This window comes from Jaculus jaculus, chromosome 18 (assembly GCF_020740685.1).
Source record: "Jaculus jaculus isolate mJacJac1 chromosome 18, mJacJac1.mat.Y.cur, whole genome shotgun sequence".
Taxonomy (NCBI): Eukaryota; Metazoa; Chordata; class Mammalia; order Rodentia; family Dipodidae; genus Jaculus; species Jaculus jaculus.
Genome location: NC_059119.1, coordinates 26,776,154 through 26,795,037, shown reverse-complemented (window position 1 = coordinate 26,795,037; position 18,884 = coordinate 26,776,154). Strand labels below are relative to the sequence as shown.

At 40.8% G+C, this 18,884-nt stretch overlaps 1 protein-coding gene across 1 annotated transcript in view; it reads left to right on the top strand.

Annotated features, from left to right (window-relative positions):
* Positions 1-18,884, top strand: part of Glud1 (glutamate dehydrogenase 1) — a 40,334-nt gene that overhangs the window by 9,377 nt on the left and 12,073 nt on the right. The window contains exons 2-5 of the mRNA XM_004658025.2: positions 7,650-7,730; positions 8,640-8,695; positions 12,215-12,278; positions 18,364-18,458. Coding sequence (XP_004658082.1) covers positions 7,650-7,730; positions 8,640-8,695; positions 12,215-12,278; positions 18,364-18,458 — 296 coding nt within the window. The remainder of the gene's footprint in view (positions 1-7,649; positions 7,731-8,639; positions 8,696-12,214; positions 12,279-18,363; positions 18,459-18,884) is intronic.

Here is an 18,884-nt window from a genome sequence, read left to right as displayed (position 1 = left end):
CCAAAATAAAAGAGAGACTGATTGAGATGGGGAGAGGATATGATGGGGAATGGAGTTTCAAAGGGAAGTGGAGGGAGGGAGGGAATTACCATGGGATATTGTTTACAGTCATGGAAGATGTCAATAAAAACTTTAAAAAAAAAAACAAGTGCTTCCTTTAGGTTGTAAGTACAAGTTTATTACAGGTGCATGTATATAGAGGAAACAGTATTCAGAGGGCTCAGTGCTATCCACACTTGGAGTCATGCACTGGGAGTCTTGAAACAGATCCCCAGCAGATAAGGAGTGACTCATCTTAGAAGAGAGGATGGGATTTCTCAAGTAAAGGAGATTGGATATAAAATCATCTTTACAAGCTCGAGTGTATATTTCTATTTAGCATGCTCTCGGACTGTGTTCCCTGTACATGTCTTTCATTCTCCCAGTATTTTTCTCTTAGTCTTTGAAGACCTATTTCAAACACCACCTAGAAGTAAATAGTTTATATGACACTTGATCGCTGAGGTTTAAAGCTTTTAGTCTTTTGAACTTTTTCATAACAAATTGCTGTTACTTTTTTGCTAAATGTTGTCCAGCTTTGTTTAGAGGTGAGGAGGATTGTGATATTTTGTTTTGCTATATATTTTCTTGACAATTTTATACATTTATGTTATGTATTTGGATCACATTCACTTCTTATTACCTCCTTATCCTCAACTCTTTTCAACTAGCCCCACTTCTACTTTTTAAAAATTTTTTTAAACTTTTTATTTATTTATTCAAGAGAGGAAGAGAGAGAGAAAGAGGCACATAGAGAGAAAGTGGGCACTCCAGGGCCTCTAGCCACTGCAAACAAAATCCAGATGCATGTGCCACCTTATGCATCTGGCTTATATGGGTCCTGGGAATCGAACCTGAGTCCTTTTGACTTTGTAGGCAAGTGCCTTAACTGCTAACCAGCCCTACTTTTTTTGTTGTTGTTATTGTTTTTTTATTTTTATTTGAAAGTGACAGAGAAAGAGGCAGATAGAGAGAGAATGGGCACGCCAGTGCCTCCAGCCACTACCAACGAACTCCAGATGTGTGCGCCCCCTTGTGCATCTGGCTAACGTGGGTCCTAGGGAATCGAGCCTTGAACCGGGGTCCTTAGGCTTCACAGGCAAGCACTTAACCACTAAGCCATCTCTCCACTCCCCCTCCCCCGCTTTTTTTAAAGCATTTTTCAAGCACATTTATTTCATCCACGGGTCAACAGAACAGCCTGACAGTTTAGAGTCAGTCTCTCAACCTAAGTTTTATCATGTAAATTAAATATGGAGAAGTACGCACAAACTTCATTAGAAATAAGGAGCTTATTTTCAAATGCCCATTCCCTAATACAACAAAAATCACAGTTTTAATAAGTAAGGAAAGAAAAGTCATACAGTTAGGGCACAATTAAAGAACTGACCAAAATTTCCACTTCTACTTTTTTGGGGAGGGGAGTTTGTTTATTTGTTTGTTTGTTTGTTTTGGTTTTTTGAGGTAGGGTCTCACTGTGGCCCAGGCTGACCTGGAATTCACTATGTAGTCTCAAGGTGGCCTCAGTCTCACTGCGATCCTACCTCTGCCTCCCGTGTGCCACCACGCCCAGCATGTTTTAATTATTTTTTAGGTAGGATCGCACTCTAGTCCAGGCTAGCCTCGAACTCATAGCGATTCTCCTACCTCGGCCCTCTGAGTAGTTGGATTGATGGTGTGTACCACTAGCTCTTTTAACCTTTGTTGTTGTTGTTTTTGCTTTTTTTTTCTCAGTAGAGTCTCTCTCTAGCCCAAACTGACCTGGAATTCACTCTGTAGTCTCAGGCTGGCCTTGAACTCAAGATCATCTTCCTACCTCTGCCTCCCAAGTACTGGGATCAAATGCATGCGCCACAAAGCCCAGCTTTTTTTAAAACATTTTGTTGACAACATCCATTTGTATATACACCGTACTATGATCCTAGTCCCTTGGCACCACCTTCCCTCCACACCCCCACTTTCATTTTTTGTGTGTATGGCACACTGAGTTTCATTAGGGTTGCTTGCTCAGTCACTGCTGGGAGATTTTTTATTGAAGCAAGAGCAACTTGAGAGTGACTACAACACTGAAGAACATGTCTCCCCTCCCCCAGCAACCGTGAACTGCCAGGATTCGTCTAGGAGGGTTTGAGATCCTCATGAGCCCTTCTACTTCGAGAAAAAGAAAAGGAAAAAAAAAAGGATACTCCTAAGGCCTTTTTGCATTTCAGGGACTTCTGTGCTTGTAGAACTTTTCTTTCTTCCCTCATCCTCCTGACCTTTCTTCCTTTCTCTATCTGTGCTGAAGGAGAAACTCAGGATCTTGTACATGCTGAGCAAACACTCTACCCTTGAGCTACATTCACAGCCTAGAACCCCTGTTTATTGAGCACATAATTTAGAATACTGCTAGAAATTTCATTTCTGGTGGATAAATCATGCCCCATTAAAGAGATCCCAGGTCAAGAAAGCATTTTAATTTTTTAAAAATATTTTTTATTATTTCTAATTATTTGAAAAAGAAAGAGAGACCGTGGGCATTCCAGGACCTCCAGCCACTGCAAACGAACTCCAGGTACATGTGCCACCTTGGAGACTGGAGAAATGGGTTAGTGGTTAAGGCGCTTGCCTATGAAGCCCAAGGACCCAGGTTCAATTTCCCAGTATCCACGTAATCCAGATACACAGGGTGGTGCATGCATCTGGAGTTTGTTTGTAATGGCTAGAGGCCCTGGTGTGCCCATTCTCTCTCAAATAAGTAAATTAAATCTAAATGCTCACCAGCCAGGCCTAAAAACACATACTTGGTAACCCATAGAATGAAACTCTAGGTGGCTACTAACATGTGTCACCTTGTGCATCTGGCTTACATGGGTCCTGGGGAATCGAACCTGGGTCCTTTGGTTTTGCAGGCAAGTGTCCTAATTGCTAAGCCATCCTTCCAGCCCCCAGAATATGTATTTATTTATAAGCAGAGGGAAAGAATGAGCACACCAGGGCCTCTAGCCACTGCAAACAAATTCCAGACATATGCACTACTTTGTGTGTCTGGTTTTACATGGGTACTGGGGGAACTGAACCTGGATCCTTAAACTTTGCAGGCAAGTGCCTCAACCACTTAAATCTCTCCAGCCCTAACAATTTTGTTTTGTTTTTCGAGGTAGAGTCTCACTCCAGCCCAGGCTGACCTGGAATTCACTATGTAATCTCAAAGTGGCCTCAAACAGCATTCCTCCTACCTCTACCTTCTGAGTGCTGGGATTAAAGGCATGCACCACCACACCCAGCTAACATTTGTTTGTTTGTTTTATTTGAGAGAGAGAAAGAGGAGAGAATAGGCACACCAGGACCTCCATCCACTACAAATGAACTCCATGCATGCGCCCCCTGGTGCATCTAGCTTACATGGGTCCTAGAGAATCAAACCAGGATCCTTTCTAGCTTTGCAGGAAAATGCCTTAACTGCTAAGCCATCTCTCCAGCCCTGTTTGTTTTAAAGAGGCAGTTCTCACATACCTCGGGCCGAGATTACAGGTATGATGGCACACACGGGGTTTATGCTGTGCTGGGGATTAAGCCCAGGTCCTCCTGCATGGCAGGCAAGCCCTGTCCACTGAGCAGTATCCCTGTCTTCAGTGAAGTGATTTCAAAACCCATTTGCATGGGGGAAGAGGGCTGTAGAGATGAAGATGGCTCAGTTGGAAAAATGCAAGAGTGAGGGCTGGATATCTGATCCTCAGAACCCATTTGGGTATGGTAGCCACCTGTAATGTGTGTGGGAGGTACACACAGAATCCCTGGGGAAAGTTGCCTAGAATCTAGAATCGGGAACTCCAGACTGAAGTGAGACACCGTGATCAATAAAAATAAGAGAGCAATCAAGAAAACCCAACATCAATCTCTGACCACATACATACATGCTCACAAACCAAAAAAAGGACAGAATTTCATGACTTTCTGGTTTTTCATGACTGGGTCTCACTCTAGCCCAGGCTGACCTGGAATTCACTATGTAGTCTCAGGGTGGCCTCAAACTCATGGCTGTCCTCTTACCTCTGCCTCCCTAGTGCTGGGATTAAAGGCATACACTACCACGCCCACCCAGCTCATGACTTCTTACTGATTCGTCCACATAAAATAGTGGTTGCTAGGGAGTTATGTGCATGTGTGTTTGGTTTTGAGTCAGCTATAAAATGAAAATTCAGGTTAGTCAGTGGTGGTTTTCACAGAATTGTCTAAAAATAGTGAGCTGGTATGTTTTCTGTCACTAGCAGTGGTGGCTAGGTTTGTGTGTTAAGTTTCCTGTTGCAGTAATTTACTTCTTTTGTCCTCTGCCCTTCTTCCAGTTTTCCCGTAGTTAATACTCATAAACCTTGTCATGGTGGTGCCCCTAGTTTCCTCTTGATTATTTCATCAGCAGATCCAAATGTGGCCATGGATCTTGAGACCCATTCTAATGACATCTGTTCTGTGGTCTACAGGCTTTGCTTTGTTTTGTTTTGTTTTGTTTTTCAATCAGCCCACTGGCTTTCTAGCTCAACCAGCCATGAACTCCTGCTTGTACTAAAATCATTCGCATCCACACAATCCTCTATTAGTGGTATTCTAGCACTGTTGCCTAAAGACCAAGATGAGCTCTAGCCAAACACCAGTAATACTAGTAGAAATTGAGACTGACTGATGTGTCCTAATACTTTAGGATGAAAAAAAGCATAATTTATCTTCCTTCATTTCTCAATGTAATGTTTATACCTTCTTTCTGTTCCTGTTCCCCTTTCCCTGAGCCTACTTAGTCTTCTCTGCTACCCTTCCATCCCATAAAAAACAAGGTTATCACATCATTTTGTTTTTCATATACTCTAAATTTTACTAGTCTCATCTACTAAATTAATAAATTTAGTGCAGAGTATCTTTTTTTGTGATGCACACCTTTATATTTATTTATTGATTTGAAAGAGAGAATGGGCACACAAGGGCCTTCAGACACATGTGCCCCCTTGTGTATTTGGCTTACATGGGTCCTGGGGAATCAAACCTAGGTCCTTTTTTTTTTTTGGCTTTGCAGGCAAGTGCCTTAACCTGTAAGTCATTTCTCCAGCCCCAGAGTATCTTCATTTTAGTGGAGAGAATCTTTATTTCTCAACCCTACTTTTAAATGTGTTACTATCTACTAGAACATGGTAAAGAATTTTCAGGCTGCAGTGTATTTTTAGAAGTTGTCTTTGGTTTTAGATCCCAGAGGAGGAAGGGTAACTGAGTGTGACTGTTGAGATCTGTGGGTATTCATATAACAGTTTAACCCTAAACTAGTATGCCTTCCAATAATGAAGTCAAAGCATTTATGTATCACTGGTTAATTAGAAAGTTAGGAGAAAATTACTTCTCAGCCCAGATAATGCACCCTGCATCCCCATCTGTTCCCTTCCTGCTTCGCCTTTATCCGCCCCAGGGCTTATGCCACTAACTCTGCTGCTCCCTTGCCTCGGTCTAGTAAGAGTTCTTCATTAGCTCCTAGGTTGCAGAAAAATGCCTGGTGGTATGACTAATAATTCAGAATGGGTGTAGCTAGGGAAAATTTTTATACTTCACAAACAAGAATTCCTGGGTTCTGTCCAATGGAAACATGTGTTTTGTTATACACTCAGTATTGTACTGACTTTTTCCAGGGCTTATATAATAAAATGGATTTCAAAGTTAAATTTTAACTTTTAAGGGGTTTTTGTTTTATACATGTGCATGTGTATGTAATGTGGTGTGTGGTGTACGTACATCTGTATGTAAATGCACACTTCCCATATGTGCTTATGCAGAGCCAGAGGAAAGCATCAAGTGCCTTTGCTCTGTTGTGCAGTCCCCATATTTCCTTGAGATGGGGTCTCTCACTGAACCCAAAGCTGTCTCTTTCACAAATCCCAGCAGTTCTCCTGTCCTCGTGCCCCACGGGACTGGGATTACTGGCATTTAGTAGTCACACCCAGCTATTTATGTAGCTGGGAGGGGGTGAACTTAGTTACTCAGGCCTTCATGTTTGTGTGGCAAGCACTCTTACTGAACCATTTCTGCAGCCCAATTTTAAGTATTTAAGTTAGGAGGAAATAACTTTGCCCTTCCCTTTAAATACTAACATGCACACACACATGCACACATGCGCTCACGCCGTTAGGAAGACAGAGGTAGGAGGATGGCTGTGAGTTCAAAGCCACCTCAAGACTACAGAGTGAATTCCAGATCAGCCTGGGCTAGAGCAGGACTCTGCCTCAAAAAACCACACAAGGAAAACCAAAATAATAGCATGTTATTTATTTTTGCAATGCTGAGCTTGCACAGCCTTTTGCATCCTAAACAATCACTCTACCTAAGAGGCATCTCCAGCCGTTGGCTTTTTTGCAACAGGTCTCCCTTCCTAGCTCAGGCTGACCAGACACTCAGTATACAGTCGTGGGGCTGACCACAAACTCCTAGCTCAGCATCCTTCCTTAGTGCTGGGATGGCAGGAATACTCCATCAGACCTACCAATAATTCTTACTTGTTTTAACAGTACTTATGAATTTATCTTGAAAAGTAATGAAACCAAGTTAATTAATCTGTTCAGTTTCCTGTCAATATAGACCTTTTTTTAAAAAGCCTCATGACTGTAATCTCAGCACTAGGGATCAGTCTGAGCTATACAGTGACACCCTGTTTTAAAAAAGGGCAGAGTTCTTTGATGTTAAATAAAGATTGATTCCCTAGTACCCATGGTAAGGCAAATGCACAAAGTGGCACATGTGTCTGGAGTTCATTTGCAGTGGCTGGAGGCCCTGATGTGCCCATTCATTCTTTCTCTCTGTTCCTCTTTCTCTGTCTGTCACTCATAAATAAATTTTAATTTTAAAAAAAGTCTGTTGGGCTTGCCTCAAAAAAAAAAAAAAATCTTGTCAAAGTTGATGACTATCCATTTACCCATATCATTATGGGTAACATCATGGCTACAAAGCACCCAATCCAGGCAGTAAAAAGAAAATTCAAAAGCTTTGACTGAGTTAGTTGCCTTTGGTCAAAAAAAAAGTCATTCATATATATGTATATATATATATATATATATATATATATATATATATATATATATATATAGACATTCACCTATAATCCTAGTACTTGAGAGGCAGAAAGACCAGTAGTTCAAAGCCCAAGCCAGCCTGGGCTATATGAAACCCTTTTGTAAAAAATAATAATGATACAAATTTCCTAAGGACGGTGACAATGTCTTAGTCATCTTTCAGCCCTTAAAGCCCTAAGCAAGAACTAGACTTCCTCACCGCTCTGCTACCACAGCACAGGGCCCAAGCCAGGGCTCCTGCAGCGCCTTCTTGATGTCTAATGAGCAGTTTTTCCTTGACACTTTCTGTGTCCTCTCACACAAAATTTGTTTCATGTGTTCTTAGAAATAGCTTCACTATAAAATAAATAATGTAGTCTCAGGATGGCCTCGAACTCACAGTGGTCCTTCTACCTGTACTTCCTGAGTGCTGAGATTAAAGGTGTGGGCTACCACCCCTGGCTATAATTGTTTTTTCAGTTTACCAGAAGTTTGTTCTAACTATATTCTTTTCTTCCCCGTGCCCCATTTTTGTTTTAATGAAAAATATAGGCATCCGGTACAGCACTGATGTGAGTGTAGATGAAGTGAAAGCGTTGGCTTCTCTGATGACATACAAATGTGCAGTAGTTGGTAAGTAATCACTTTGTTGATCCTTAATTTTATTTTATTTATTTGAGAGAGAGAGAGAGAGAGAATGGGTGCACCAGAGCCTCCAGCCACTGCAAACAAACTCCAGTTGCATGCGCCACCTTGAAGTGGGTCCTGGGGAATTGAACCAGGGTCCTTTGGCTTCGCAGGTAATTGCCTTTACCACTAAGCCATCTTTCCCTAGTCCTAATAAAACTTTTTGCTGGAGAGAAAATTCCATACCTGACCTTATGCAATGGGTTGCAGACGAAACATAAGCACAATAAAAATGTCCTCAAATTACTTGCAAGTTGTGCATATGTGAAATATGCATAAGCATAAGTAAATAAACTTGGTTGTATCTGAAACTCAAAAGCATTCTGAAACATTTCAGGTAAAGAGGGTGCATGCTGTTTTGGAGAGTACTTTCTATCTTTCTACTTTTCTAGTCTTTTTCTTATAAGATCATCTTTATTAAGAAAAAAACACCCATTCTCTCTCCCTCCCCCTCCCTCCCCCCCCCCTCCCTCCCCCCCCCTCTCTCTCTCTCTCTCCCCCTCTTTCTCTGTCTGTCACTCTCAAATAAATAAATAAAAATAATTTTTAATTTTTTTTTTTAAAGAAAAAAACAAGGGCCAGGGCATGGTGGCACATGCCTTTAACCCCAGCACTTGGGGAGGCTGAGGATCCCTGAGTTCAAGGCCACATTGAGACTACATAGTGAATTCCAGTCAGCCTGGGCTAGAGTGAGACCCTACCTAAAATAAAAAGAAGAAGAAGAAGAAAGAAAGAAAAACAGAATGCACATACACAAGGAACACACCAGGCCTTAGGAAGTCTGCACAATGAATGGGAATTTGCTTACTTTGTTAGTCATAACGTAGAGAAACGACTTTCAGCCTTCTCTTTCAGATGTGCCGTTTGGTGGTGCTAAAGCAGGTGTTAAGATCAATCCCAAGAACTATACCGTAAGTATCAAAGTGGTATCTGTACATACATATATACAGTACAACATTTACCCAAGGGCTTGAAACTCATGGGGCCGCATGCATTGTGATGAATGTCTCCATTGCTTTCCTGAAGGAATAGGAAAACAAGTAAGTAATTAACACATTGAGTGTGTTGCCTTGTAAAAGATCACCTACCACAAGCCTTTAATCCCAGCACTCAGGAGGCAGAGGTAGGAGGATTGCCATAAGTTCGAGGCCACCCTGAAACTCCATAGTGAATTCCAGGTCAGCCTGGCCTAGAGTGAGACCCTACCTTGAAAAACAACAAAAAAAAAGATCACCTACCAAACATCACTCTCTTTTTATTTTTTTTTTATTTTTTTTTTATTTTCTTACTTAGTTAAAAGGTAACTTTTTGATCTGAAGTTTTAATGTAGGGATTATTGTTCTAGTGACAAACAGTTAATCCAGTAAAAGTTCTCCTGTTTATTCTGTTAGTTCCAAGTTAACTAAAACTAGTTTTTGCAATGATTTCTTTAGCATATCTGTATAAACATAGTAATACATGTGGCGTTTTTTCTCTTTAACATTCACCTTTGGGCTAGAGAGCAAACTCAGCAGTTAAGGCATTTGCCTGCAAAGCCTAAAGATCCAACTTCTTTTTTTTTGTTGTTTTTTTTTTGTTTTTCGAGGTAGGGTCTCAACTCTGGTCCAGGCTGACCTGGAATTAACTATGTAGTCTCAGGGTGGCCTCGAGCTCATGGAGATCCTCTTACCTCTGCCTCCCAAGTGTTGGGAGTAAAGGCATGTACTACCACGCCCGGCTTAAAGACCCAACTTCTATTTCTTAGTATTCACATAAGGCCAGGTACACAAGGGGACCACATGTGTCTATAGTTCATATGCAGTGGCTAAAGGCCCTGCCATACCCATTCTCTCTCTATCATATTCCTCCTCTCTCTCAAATAAAATAAATTAAAATTCACCTTTTGTCTGGTAGGGGGAAGGGTTAAGACTGGAACTCACTATGTAAACCAATAGTCTGGCCTGAAACATTCAGCATTCCTCCTTGGAACTGTCCTTACAGGTATGAGCCACCACATCTCATGCCTGTATTAAAATTCACTAATTATGGAAATATAGGCATAACTCATAGGGTCCATAGAAGTATAGTTTCCTAGACTGGGGAGATGGCTCAGTGGTTAAAGGTACTTGCTTGCAAAGCCTACTGACCTGGTTTCAATTCCTCAAACCCACATAAAACCAGATGCACAAAATAGTGCAAGTGAACTAGGCATGGTGGCTCACGCCTTTATCCCAGCACTCGAGAGGCAGAGGCAAGAGGATCACCATGAGTTCAAGGCCACCCTGAGACTATATAGTGAACTCCAGGTCAGCCTAGGCTAGAGCAAGACCCTACCTTGAAAAACAAACAAACAAAAGCAATAAATAAATACAGTTTTCTTCCTTCTCAAAGTCTCACTCTATATAGCCTTTGCTAGCCTATTACTTGCTGTATAGCCAGGATGGCTTCAAACTCACAGCAATCCTCATCCCTTACCCTCTTGAATGCTGGGATTGTAGGTGTATATCTTTCTCCCATGTAGCCTAGGCTGGCCTCCATCTCAAGAACTCTCTGCTTTAGCTTCCCAGTGTTGAGATTACATGTATCAGGCTACATCATTTTTCAGAAAGTCTTAAGATACAGTCATGTCATCTACACACATGTATCTGTGGTCACACTGGGGAATTGGAACTGTGTCCTCACATGTGCTAAGGATACATTGTTTCACTGAGCTATTTCCTCAGCCCTCTCTCTCTCTCTCTCTCTTTTTTTTTTTTCTTGAGGTAGAGTCTCATTCTAGCCCAGGCTGACCTGGAATTCACTATGTAGTCTTAGGGTGACCTTGAACTCACAGCATTCCTCCTACCTCTGCCTCCCGAGTGCTGGGATTAAAAGTATGCATCACTCCCCTCCTTTCCCCCCAGTGCTCCAGCTAATGGTTTTTGGGTTTTTTGTTGTTTGGTTGGTTGATTGGTTTTGTTTTTGTTTTGTTTTTTTGAGACAGTTTCACTAAGTTGCCCAGGCAGGCCTTGAACTTGATCCTCCTTTAACCTCCCAAGTAGCTGTGATTACAGGTAAATACAGTCTTTTAAGAGAAATATAAAAAGAAACTAGGATTTGAGCTCTAGTTATATCATCTTTTTTTTTACATCTATGTACATGTGCGTGCATACACATATAGAAGCCAGAGAACAGCCCTTAGTGTCATTCCTCAGAAATACTTTTTTCTAACTATTTATTTATTTATTTGAGAGTGAGAGGCAGATAAAAAGAGAGAACAGGCTTCTAAGACACTATAAACAAACTCCTAATCCCTGCACTACCTTATGCATCTGGCTTTGTGTGGGTTCTGGGGAATCTGACTGGGGTTCTTGAGCTTTGCAGGCAAGCACCTCTCCCAATGAGCCATCTCTCCAGCTCCCTGTCCAACCTTTTTCAAGACAGTGTCTCTCACTGGCCTGGAGCTCATTAGTGGGCCAGTGAGCCCCAATGATCCACTGTGTTCACCTGCCAAGCATTGGGATTACTGGCACACACCACCAAATCCAGCATTTACATGGCTACTGGGAATCAAACTCAGGTCTTTGTGCTTGTAAGGCAAGCACTTTACACACTGAGCTATCTCCCCAGCCCCCAAATTATCTTGTTTTTAATTTATTTATATCAATGAGAGAGAAAAAAATGGACACACCAGAGCCTCTAGCCACTTCAGAGGAACTCCAGACATAGGCACCACCTTGAGTATCTGGCTTACGTGGGTACTAGGAAATCAAACCCAGGTCCTTGGGCTTTGCAAGCAACTCCCTTCACTGCCAAGCCATCTCACCAGCTCTTATTTTGTTTTTAAAACCAATTTTGGTACTAGGAATTGAACCTAAGACCTCAAAAATGCTAACTATATGCTCTACCACAGAGCTGTGCTCCAGCCCATCAACCAAGTTTTGGGGGAAAGGGGGTTTTGAGGTAAGGTCTCACTTTAGCCCAGGCTGACCTGGAATTTACTATGTAGTCCCAGGGTGACCTTGAACTCACAGCATTCCTCCTCCTTTGACTCCCAAATGCTGGGATTAAAAGTATGTGCCACCACACCTGGCCCATCAACCAAATTTTTGACCCATGGTTTCTTAACTTTAAGGTCTAGACACATAGTGAGTTAAAGGTATGAAGATGAAAATGTTCTTTATGGGACTAGATATATATATAACTCAATCAGTAGAATGCCAGTCTAGCATGTTCAAGACTTTGGGCTTGATCCCCAACACCACATAAAACCAAGTGCGGTGATGTTTGCCTGCCATCCCAGCATTTAGGAAGTAGAGGTAAGTTCAGAAGTTCAAATTTATCCTCAATTTCACTAAGCTAGTTTGAGCTACAAAACAAAATAGGAAATATGATAAAATCCTCTCTCCGATTAATTTTTGTGTCAAAAATGTTTCTCATTGCTGTTTTGTTGATTTTGTTCTCCTTTGCAGGATAATGAACTGGAAAAGATCACAAGGAGGTTTACCATGGAGCTAGCAAAAAAAGGTTTTATTGGTATGTATTATGATATAGGTGTCTATAAAGTAGGATCATCTATAAAGTAATTGTGTTAAATGTTTGCCTTAATAAAGTGCCTGAATACAATGCCCATTCTTTTCTAGACTAGGTTCTACAATAGATTTATGGCACATCTCTGTTTGCAAGTTCAGCTTCTCAAGTGTATAGTACAGACACTGAAAGAGAAGGATCTCAAACCTCTTCTCTGCACAGGCAGCTTAAGAGTTTGGAATGGTGTAGTCACCTTGAGCATTCTCCTCTTCTAAGATGTGAGAAAGAGCATGGCCATACTTTTGGGCACTAAAGAATTTTTTTTTTTTTTGGAGGTAGGGTGTCACTCTAGCCCAATCTGACCTGTAATTCACTATGTAGTCTCAGGGTGGCCTCAAACTCATAGTGATCCTCATACCTCTGCCTACCGGTGCTAGGATTAAAGGTGTGCGCCACCACACTCAGCCTAAATAATTTTTATGTTTGTTTGTTTTTTTCAACTATCACAAAGTTTATTGATAGATACAAATATATAAAATCAGGGCATGAACATGACTTGATAAATTAAGCAGACTTAATTTCAATACTATAATAAAAGGGACCAATTCAAATTCTCACCGTTTGTTTCACACCCACAAAAACCACTTCAAGGACATTAATGATCTCTCAAAACTGATCAGTCTTGTGCAAGTAAACCATGTTTCTTTTAAAAAGACTTGTGAACTTGCCCAGGCTCAAGGATATTAAAATCTAGCACATAAAGCCCCTAAGTAATTTTTTAATATGTAAAAAAGCAGTTTTCTAAGTGATCATTCTGTTTTTCCTAAGCTATAAGGAATTTGATGCCTTTTAGAGCTTGAGACAGGCAGAACTGTTTTGCTAATGCAATTGGAACAGGCGATGAGGCCTGTGTTCACCACTCAGTTTTCTGAAGAGTCCTCGTGTTGTTGAAGAAGCTTTACTCAACATGCTAAATTTCTAATAATGCTCACCTTCATTTGCTTGACATTTTTTTTCCTTAATGCCTAGTGTATGTATTTATATGTTCTGTATCAGATATGAATGTTATCTGGAATGTATAAATAATTGTCATTTCCAAGCAATCAAAGTCTTTATTTATTTTTTTGTTTTTCAAGGTACGGTCTCACTCTAGCTCAGGCTGACCTGAAATTCACTATGTAGTTTCAGGCTGGCCTCAAACTCTCAGTAATCCTCCTACCTCTGCCTCCCCAGTGCTGGAATTAAAGGTGTGTACCATCACGCCCGACAAAAGTCTTTTCTTGGTCTAGGAAGTTTGAATAAGATAAAGTCACTTATATGAAATTAAGCTACTCATATTTTGGACTTGTCCCATTTTTAGGAAGTGAAGTATAATTAAAAGTAAAGTATAAATAAGTGAATAAATATAGAAATATAAAGCTAGAATTTTATCAGATTTGGCCTAAGTTTCATATTTTAAAATTATCAAGGTTCTTGACGCACCTCTTACAAATACTGCTAGGAATTTGACTTGTGCCTCATTGCTCAGGAAAGCATGCTAACAGAAGTTAGTAAGTTCAGTAACTTCATTTATATCTGCAAGAATACCTTCTAATTTTGAATGGTGAATTCAAACTGTGTGTAGCCTGATGGCCTTCACAATGGTATAGATGTCATGTTTCTTCTTAGCTTAAATCTCATTTGCATTTAATATTCTTATATTTTGCATGTCATTCTAGAGTCTTTCCAGCTTATTTTTATGAATCCTGACAAGTATCTTCCAGTTGGTTCTAGAGGTTAAAAAGTTACATTGGTGGTACAATGGTGAGCATAGCTGCCGTCCAGAGGCTAAAAAGTGACTCATTGAGGGGCTCAGAAGATGGCTGAGCTGTTAAAGGCATTTGCTTACAAAGCCTGCCATCCCAGGTTCAAGTCCCAAACTACACACATAAACTAGACATAAGAAGTAGTACAAGTCAGGCATGGTGGTGCATGCCTTTAATCCTAGCGCTCGGCAGAGGTAAGGGGATTGCTGTAAGTTCGAGACCACCCCAAGACTACAAAGTATATTCCAGGTCAACCTAGACTAGAGTGAAACACACACACACACACACACACACACACACACACACACACACACACAGAGAGAGAGAGAGAGAGAGAGACAGAAAGAAAAAAAAGTAGTACAAGCATCTGTTATTTGTTTGCAGTGGCAAGAGGCCCTGGCACACTAATGCAAGCAAAAAAAAAAAAAAAGTTAAGTGACTCATTAAAAAATGACTCATTGGAACACTGAAAGAAAGCAAAGCTTAAATATGAGTAATTTGGCTTCTTTGTTGTAGGGCAAACCATCAAACTTGATCTGTTATTTTCTTCCAGTTTATAGACATCCAGATTATGACTCACACTGGAGTCTGAATCTTTGCCCTTTACATTTTTGAGAACTTGTCAAATTCAGGTGGCATTGGGAGGAAGCAGCTAACATTTTATTGAATCTATAGACCAATTTGTGAGACATTGCTGTTTGTTTGTTTTTTACCAAGTTAACTCTTCCAGTCCATGATCTGAATGTCTTTCTCTCTCTCTTGAGGCCTTGTTTTCATTGTTTCATGTTTCTCACAATCCGAGTCAAGTACATATTTTGTTCTTTTTGATGTTATTATTAGGGATATTGGTCTATGCTTTTTCTTTTCTTTTCTTTTGTTTTTTTTTTTAATGCTGTCTATTCAGTCTTGATTTCAACGTCATACCAGCCTCATAGGATGAATTGGAAGAGCTAGGAAATACTAGTTCTTCTGGGTGAGTTTAGATGGTTCCTATACAAGCTGTAAAGTCTTTTTGGTTCCTTATTTTTCCATCTTGCTCATCCCCCTATGTTTCCACATACCAAAATTATTCTCTAAAATAATAATTTCAAAATTATTCCTAGATTCAAGCTCTGTTAGAGCTGTTGCTTTTTCATACTTGATGGATTCCTGCCTTGGACTTGTTCTTTATTAATTATTTGAGAATTATCTAGTTCACACATTCCTTGTAATCTGTGCATCTCTATAGATTTTGTGTGAGGTGGAACACTAATGAACCTAGTGATGCTTTGTAAATTTGTTTTGAGGGAGAGAAGCTGTCTTGCCTTTAGCATGTCTAGGCTAAATTAACAACTTCCATGATTATTAAAAACAAATATCCCATGGTAATACCCTCTCTCCCCCCACTTTCCCCTTTGAAACTCCATTCTCCCCATCTCAGTCAATCTCTCTTTTATTTTGATGTCATGATCTTTTCCTCCTATTATGATATGTAGGTAGTGTCAGGCACTGTGAGGTCATGGATATCCAGGTCATTTTGTGTCTGGGAGGAGCACATTGTAAGGAGTCCTACCCTTCCTTTGGCTCTTACATTTTTTCTGCCACCTCTTCTACAATAGACCCTGAGCCTTGGAAAGTGTGATAGATATTGCAATACTGAGCACTCTGGGAACTTCTTTCCATCACCATGTCAAGGCTATTTTTTAAATTTTATTTTTATTTATTTGACAGAAAAAGGGAGGGGGGAGAGAGAGAATGAGTACGCCAGGGCCTCCAGCTGCTGCAAACAAACTCCAGACGCATGTGCCCCTTGTGCAGCTGGCTAACATTAGTCCTAGGGAATCAAACCTGGGTCCAGTTACATTATGCTGACGTTTGTTAGAAACAGTTTGTCAGTATACCTTTCTGATTTAAAAACTGCTTTATTAAGACTTGAAATTAAAATTGTGTGAAAACAGAGCTTATTATTTAATTCAGCATTACTTTTTCCAAATGGATACTACTTTTGTGGATATTTCTAGAAAGATCCAATAATTTGTTATTTGTATTTTAAGAAAGGAATATGGCTAAACAAATCTTTTTAACCTATAGCTAAGGAATATCGCTCTTAAGGAATAAAAAGTGAACAGATAGGACAGATAGAGCCTTTGATTTGTTTGTGATAAACCCAGAACCTGGATTATTCTTCCAGATAGGAATTCTGTATAGGAAATAGTAGGTTTGTGGAGGTTGGACTGTGAGTGACAGATTATGTGGGAGTGTAAAATTTGAACCTTCGCCTTAAGGTTGGTTTTTGCCAGTCTTGTATCCATTGTATTCACTCAAAACTGTTACAGTGACCTTCCACACATAGGTGTGTGTCTCCTCCAGAGCCTTTCCCCTCAAGATTTCTCTGTGGTGGGGATTCTTTCCCAGCTCCTTTCTGCGTTTCCACCCCAGCAAAGAGAGTTCTCCTCTGACTTGAACCTTTCAGCTAGCTTCTTCCCTGGACCTTAATTCCCCCAACAATAATGTTTGTAATTCATATTTTTTTAAAAAATTATCATGTGTAGGATTTGGGCCCCTAGATTGTAGAAAGCACACAAAAACAGTGTACTTATTTTGTTGCTTTAAAAGATAGCCAGGCTATTGGTCTTGGCAGAGACTTTCTGAATACAACCCAAATTGCTCAGGCAATAAAACCACAGATTAATCACTGGGACCTCATGAAATTACAAGGATTTTGCACTACAAAGGACAAGTGAATAAAGCAAAGAGGCAACCTACAGAATGGGAAAAAATCTTTGCCAGCTATACATCTGATAGAGGATTAATATCTAGGATATACAAAGAACTCAAAAAGTTAAATAATAAGGAATCAAATAAGCCAATCAAAAACTAGTCTATCACTCAGCCTCCACATGGGTGAACCTGGAGGCCATGGTGCTCAGTGAAATAAACCAGACAGAAATGATAGAAAAAAATAAAAAATAAAATAAAATAAAATAAAAACTGGTCTATGGACGGGCTGGAGAGATGGCTTAGCGGTTAAGCGCTTGCCTGTGAAGCCTAAGGACCCCGGTTCGAGGCTCGGTTCCCCAGGTCCCACGTTAGCCAGATGCACAAGGGGGCGCACGCGTCTGGAGTTCGTTTGCAGAGGCTGGAAGCCCTGGCGCGCCCATTCTCTCTCTCTTCCTCTATCTTTCTTTCTCTCTGTGTCTGTCGCTCTCAAATAAATAAATAAATAAATAATTTTTTTAAAAAAAACTGGTCTATGGAGCTAAATAGAGCATTCTCAAAGGAAGAAATACAAATGGCATATAAGCATCTAAAAAAATGTTCTACGTCACTAGTCATCAGGGAAATGCAGATTAAAACTACATTGAGATTCCATCTCACTCCCTAAATCACCTTTTTTTTTTTTTTTTTTTTTTTGTGGTGGGTGTTTCAAGGTAGGGTCTCACTCTAGCCCAGGCTGACCTAGAATTTACTGTGTAGTGTCTAGATGGCCTCGAACTCACAGCTGTAAATCACCTTTATTAATGGCTGTGTAGAACTTTGTATAGTTGTGCCATATCTTAACTGGCATTCTAGATACTTACGTTTTGTCTTCACTGCTTTTGAGGAGGTGTTTCTACGCATTTCTGCCTTTATAGCCCCTCGCTGAACAAGTCGCTCAGTGCGCTCACGGGCTGGCAGTGGTGCCCTTGCCACCTGTGAGCCGGTGCTTGTTACTTTCAAACTTGGTTACTTTGCTATGAGCTGAGAAATTAAAAGTTAAGGCCTAAAACTTTATGTAGTATACTAAGAATTGACTAGTTTATTATAGCTTTAATACACTTGCTTCCCCAATGTGACTTCCTCCCTTTTTCTACTTGGTGAGGAGGCCAAAGCCAACAAGCAGCATGTTGCCATGCTCCCTCATACACACTGACTCATAATGCTCCTCTTTACGTCGGTCTACATGGCGTATTATGTCTAATTGCAGTTTAGGGAGCTGAAATTAAGAGACAAAACATTTGCATTGTTGCCCGTGGCCATACCTTGAACTCTCATGGAATGGCTTGTATGTGCTGTACGTAGTTAATTTCAAAGTATGATAGCAAGTAAGTGCCAGTGGAAGAAATTGCTGTATAATAGTGTGTGTGTGTTGCAGATTTTGTGGAGAAACACTTAATGAATATTTATGTCTTCAATTAGTTACCTAAATAAGATCTAATGTTTTCCAGCCTCAGGGACTTTGTTCTCTTAGAGATTTGCAAGCATCTTTGTCTTTGGGAAGAGTTTATTTTAAAAACTGGCACACTGCCCTTTCCCTGTGCTCCCAGGTCCTGGCATTGATGTGCCTGCCCCGGACATGAGCACGGGCGAGCGGGAGATGTCCTGGATCGCTGACACCTATGCCAGCACCATAGGGCACTATGTGAGTATGCACTGAATCTCCCAGGTTGCCTGCATTGCTGTCCACAGAAGTCACAGTTCAACTGATTATATGAGAAGTTGGGAGTCACTTTTCATCATCGACTTGATACACGGATTCCTGTGTTTCCCGTTCTTGCTGCTTAAACTGTGTGTGTGGTGAGCATGGATGAGCGCATCAACCAGGGAAGGGCGGGTGAGTGGGAGCAGAAAGAAGTTCCTCACGAAGGCCCGGAAGCACACTGGAGAGAAGCAAAGAGAGGGCTTCTGTGGTTGTCAGGCATGTCAGTTAGCTATGAGCCTCAGATTCATTGGTGTGAGAGACATACCATGCAAGAGAGATGCAACGTAGGGGCGGCCAAGTTCCTTCAGGGAGTAAGGGGCCTGGGGCAGGGGCAGGAGGTGTCTTTCAAGGACCCTGGTGGAAAGA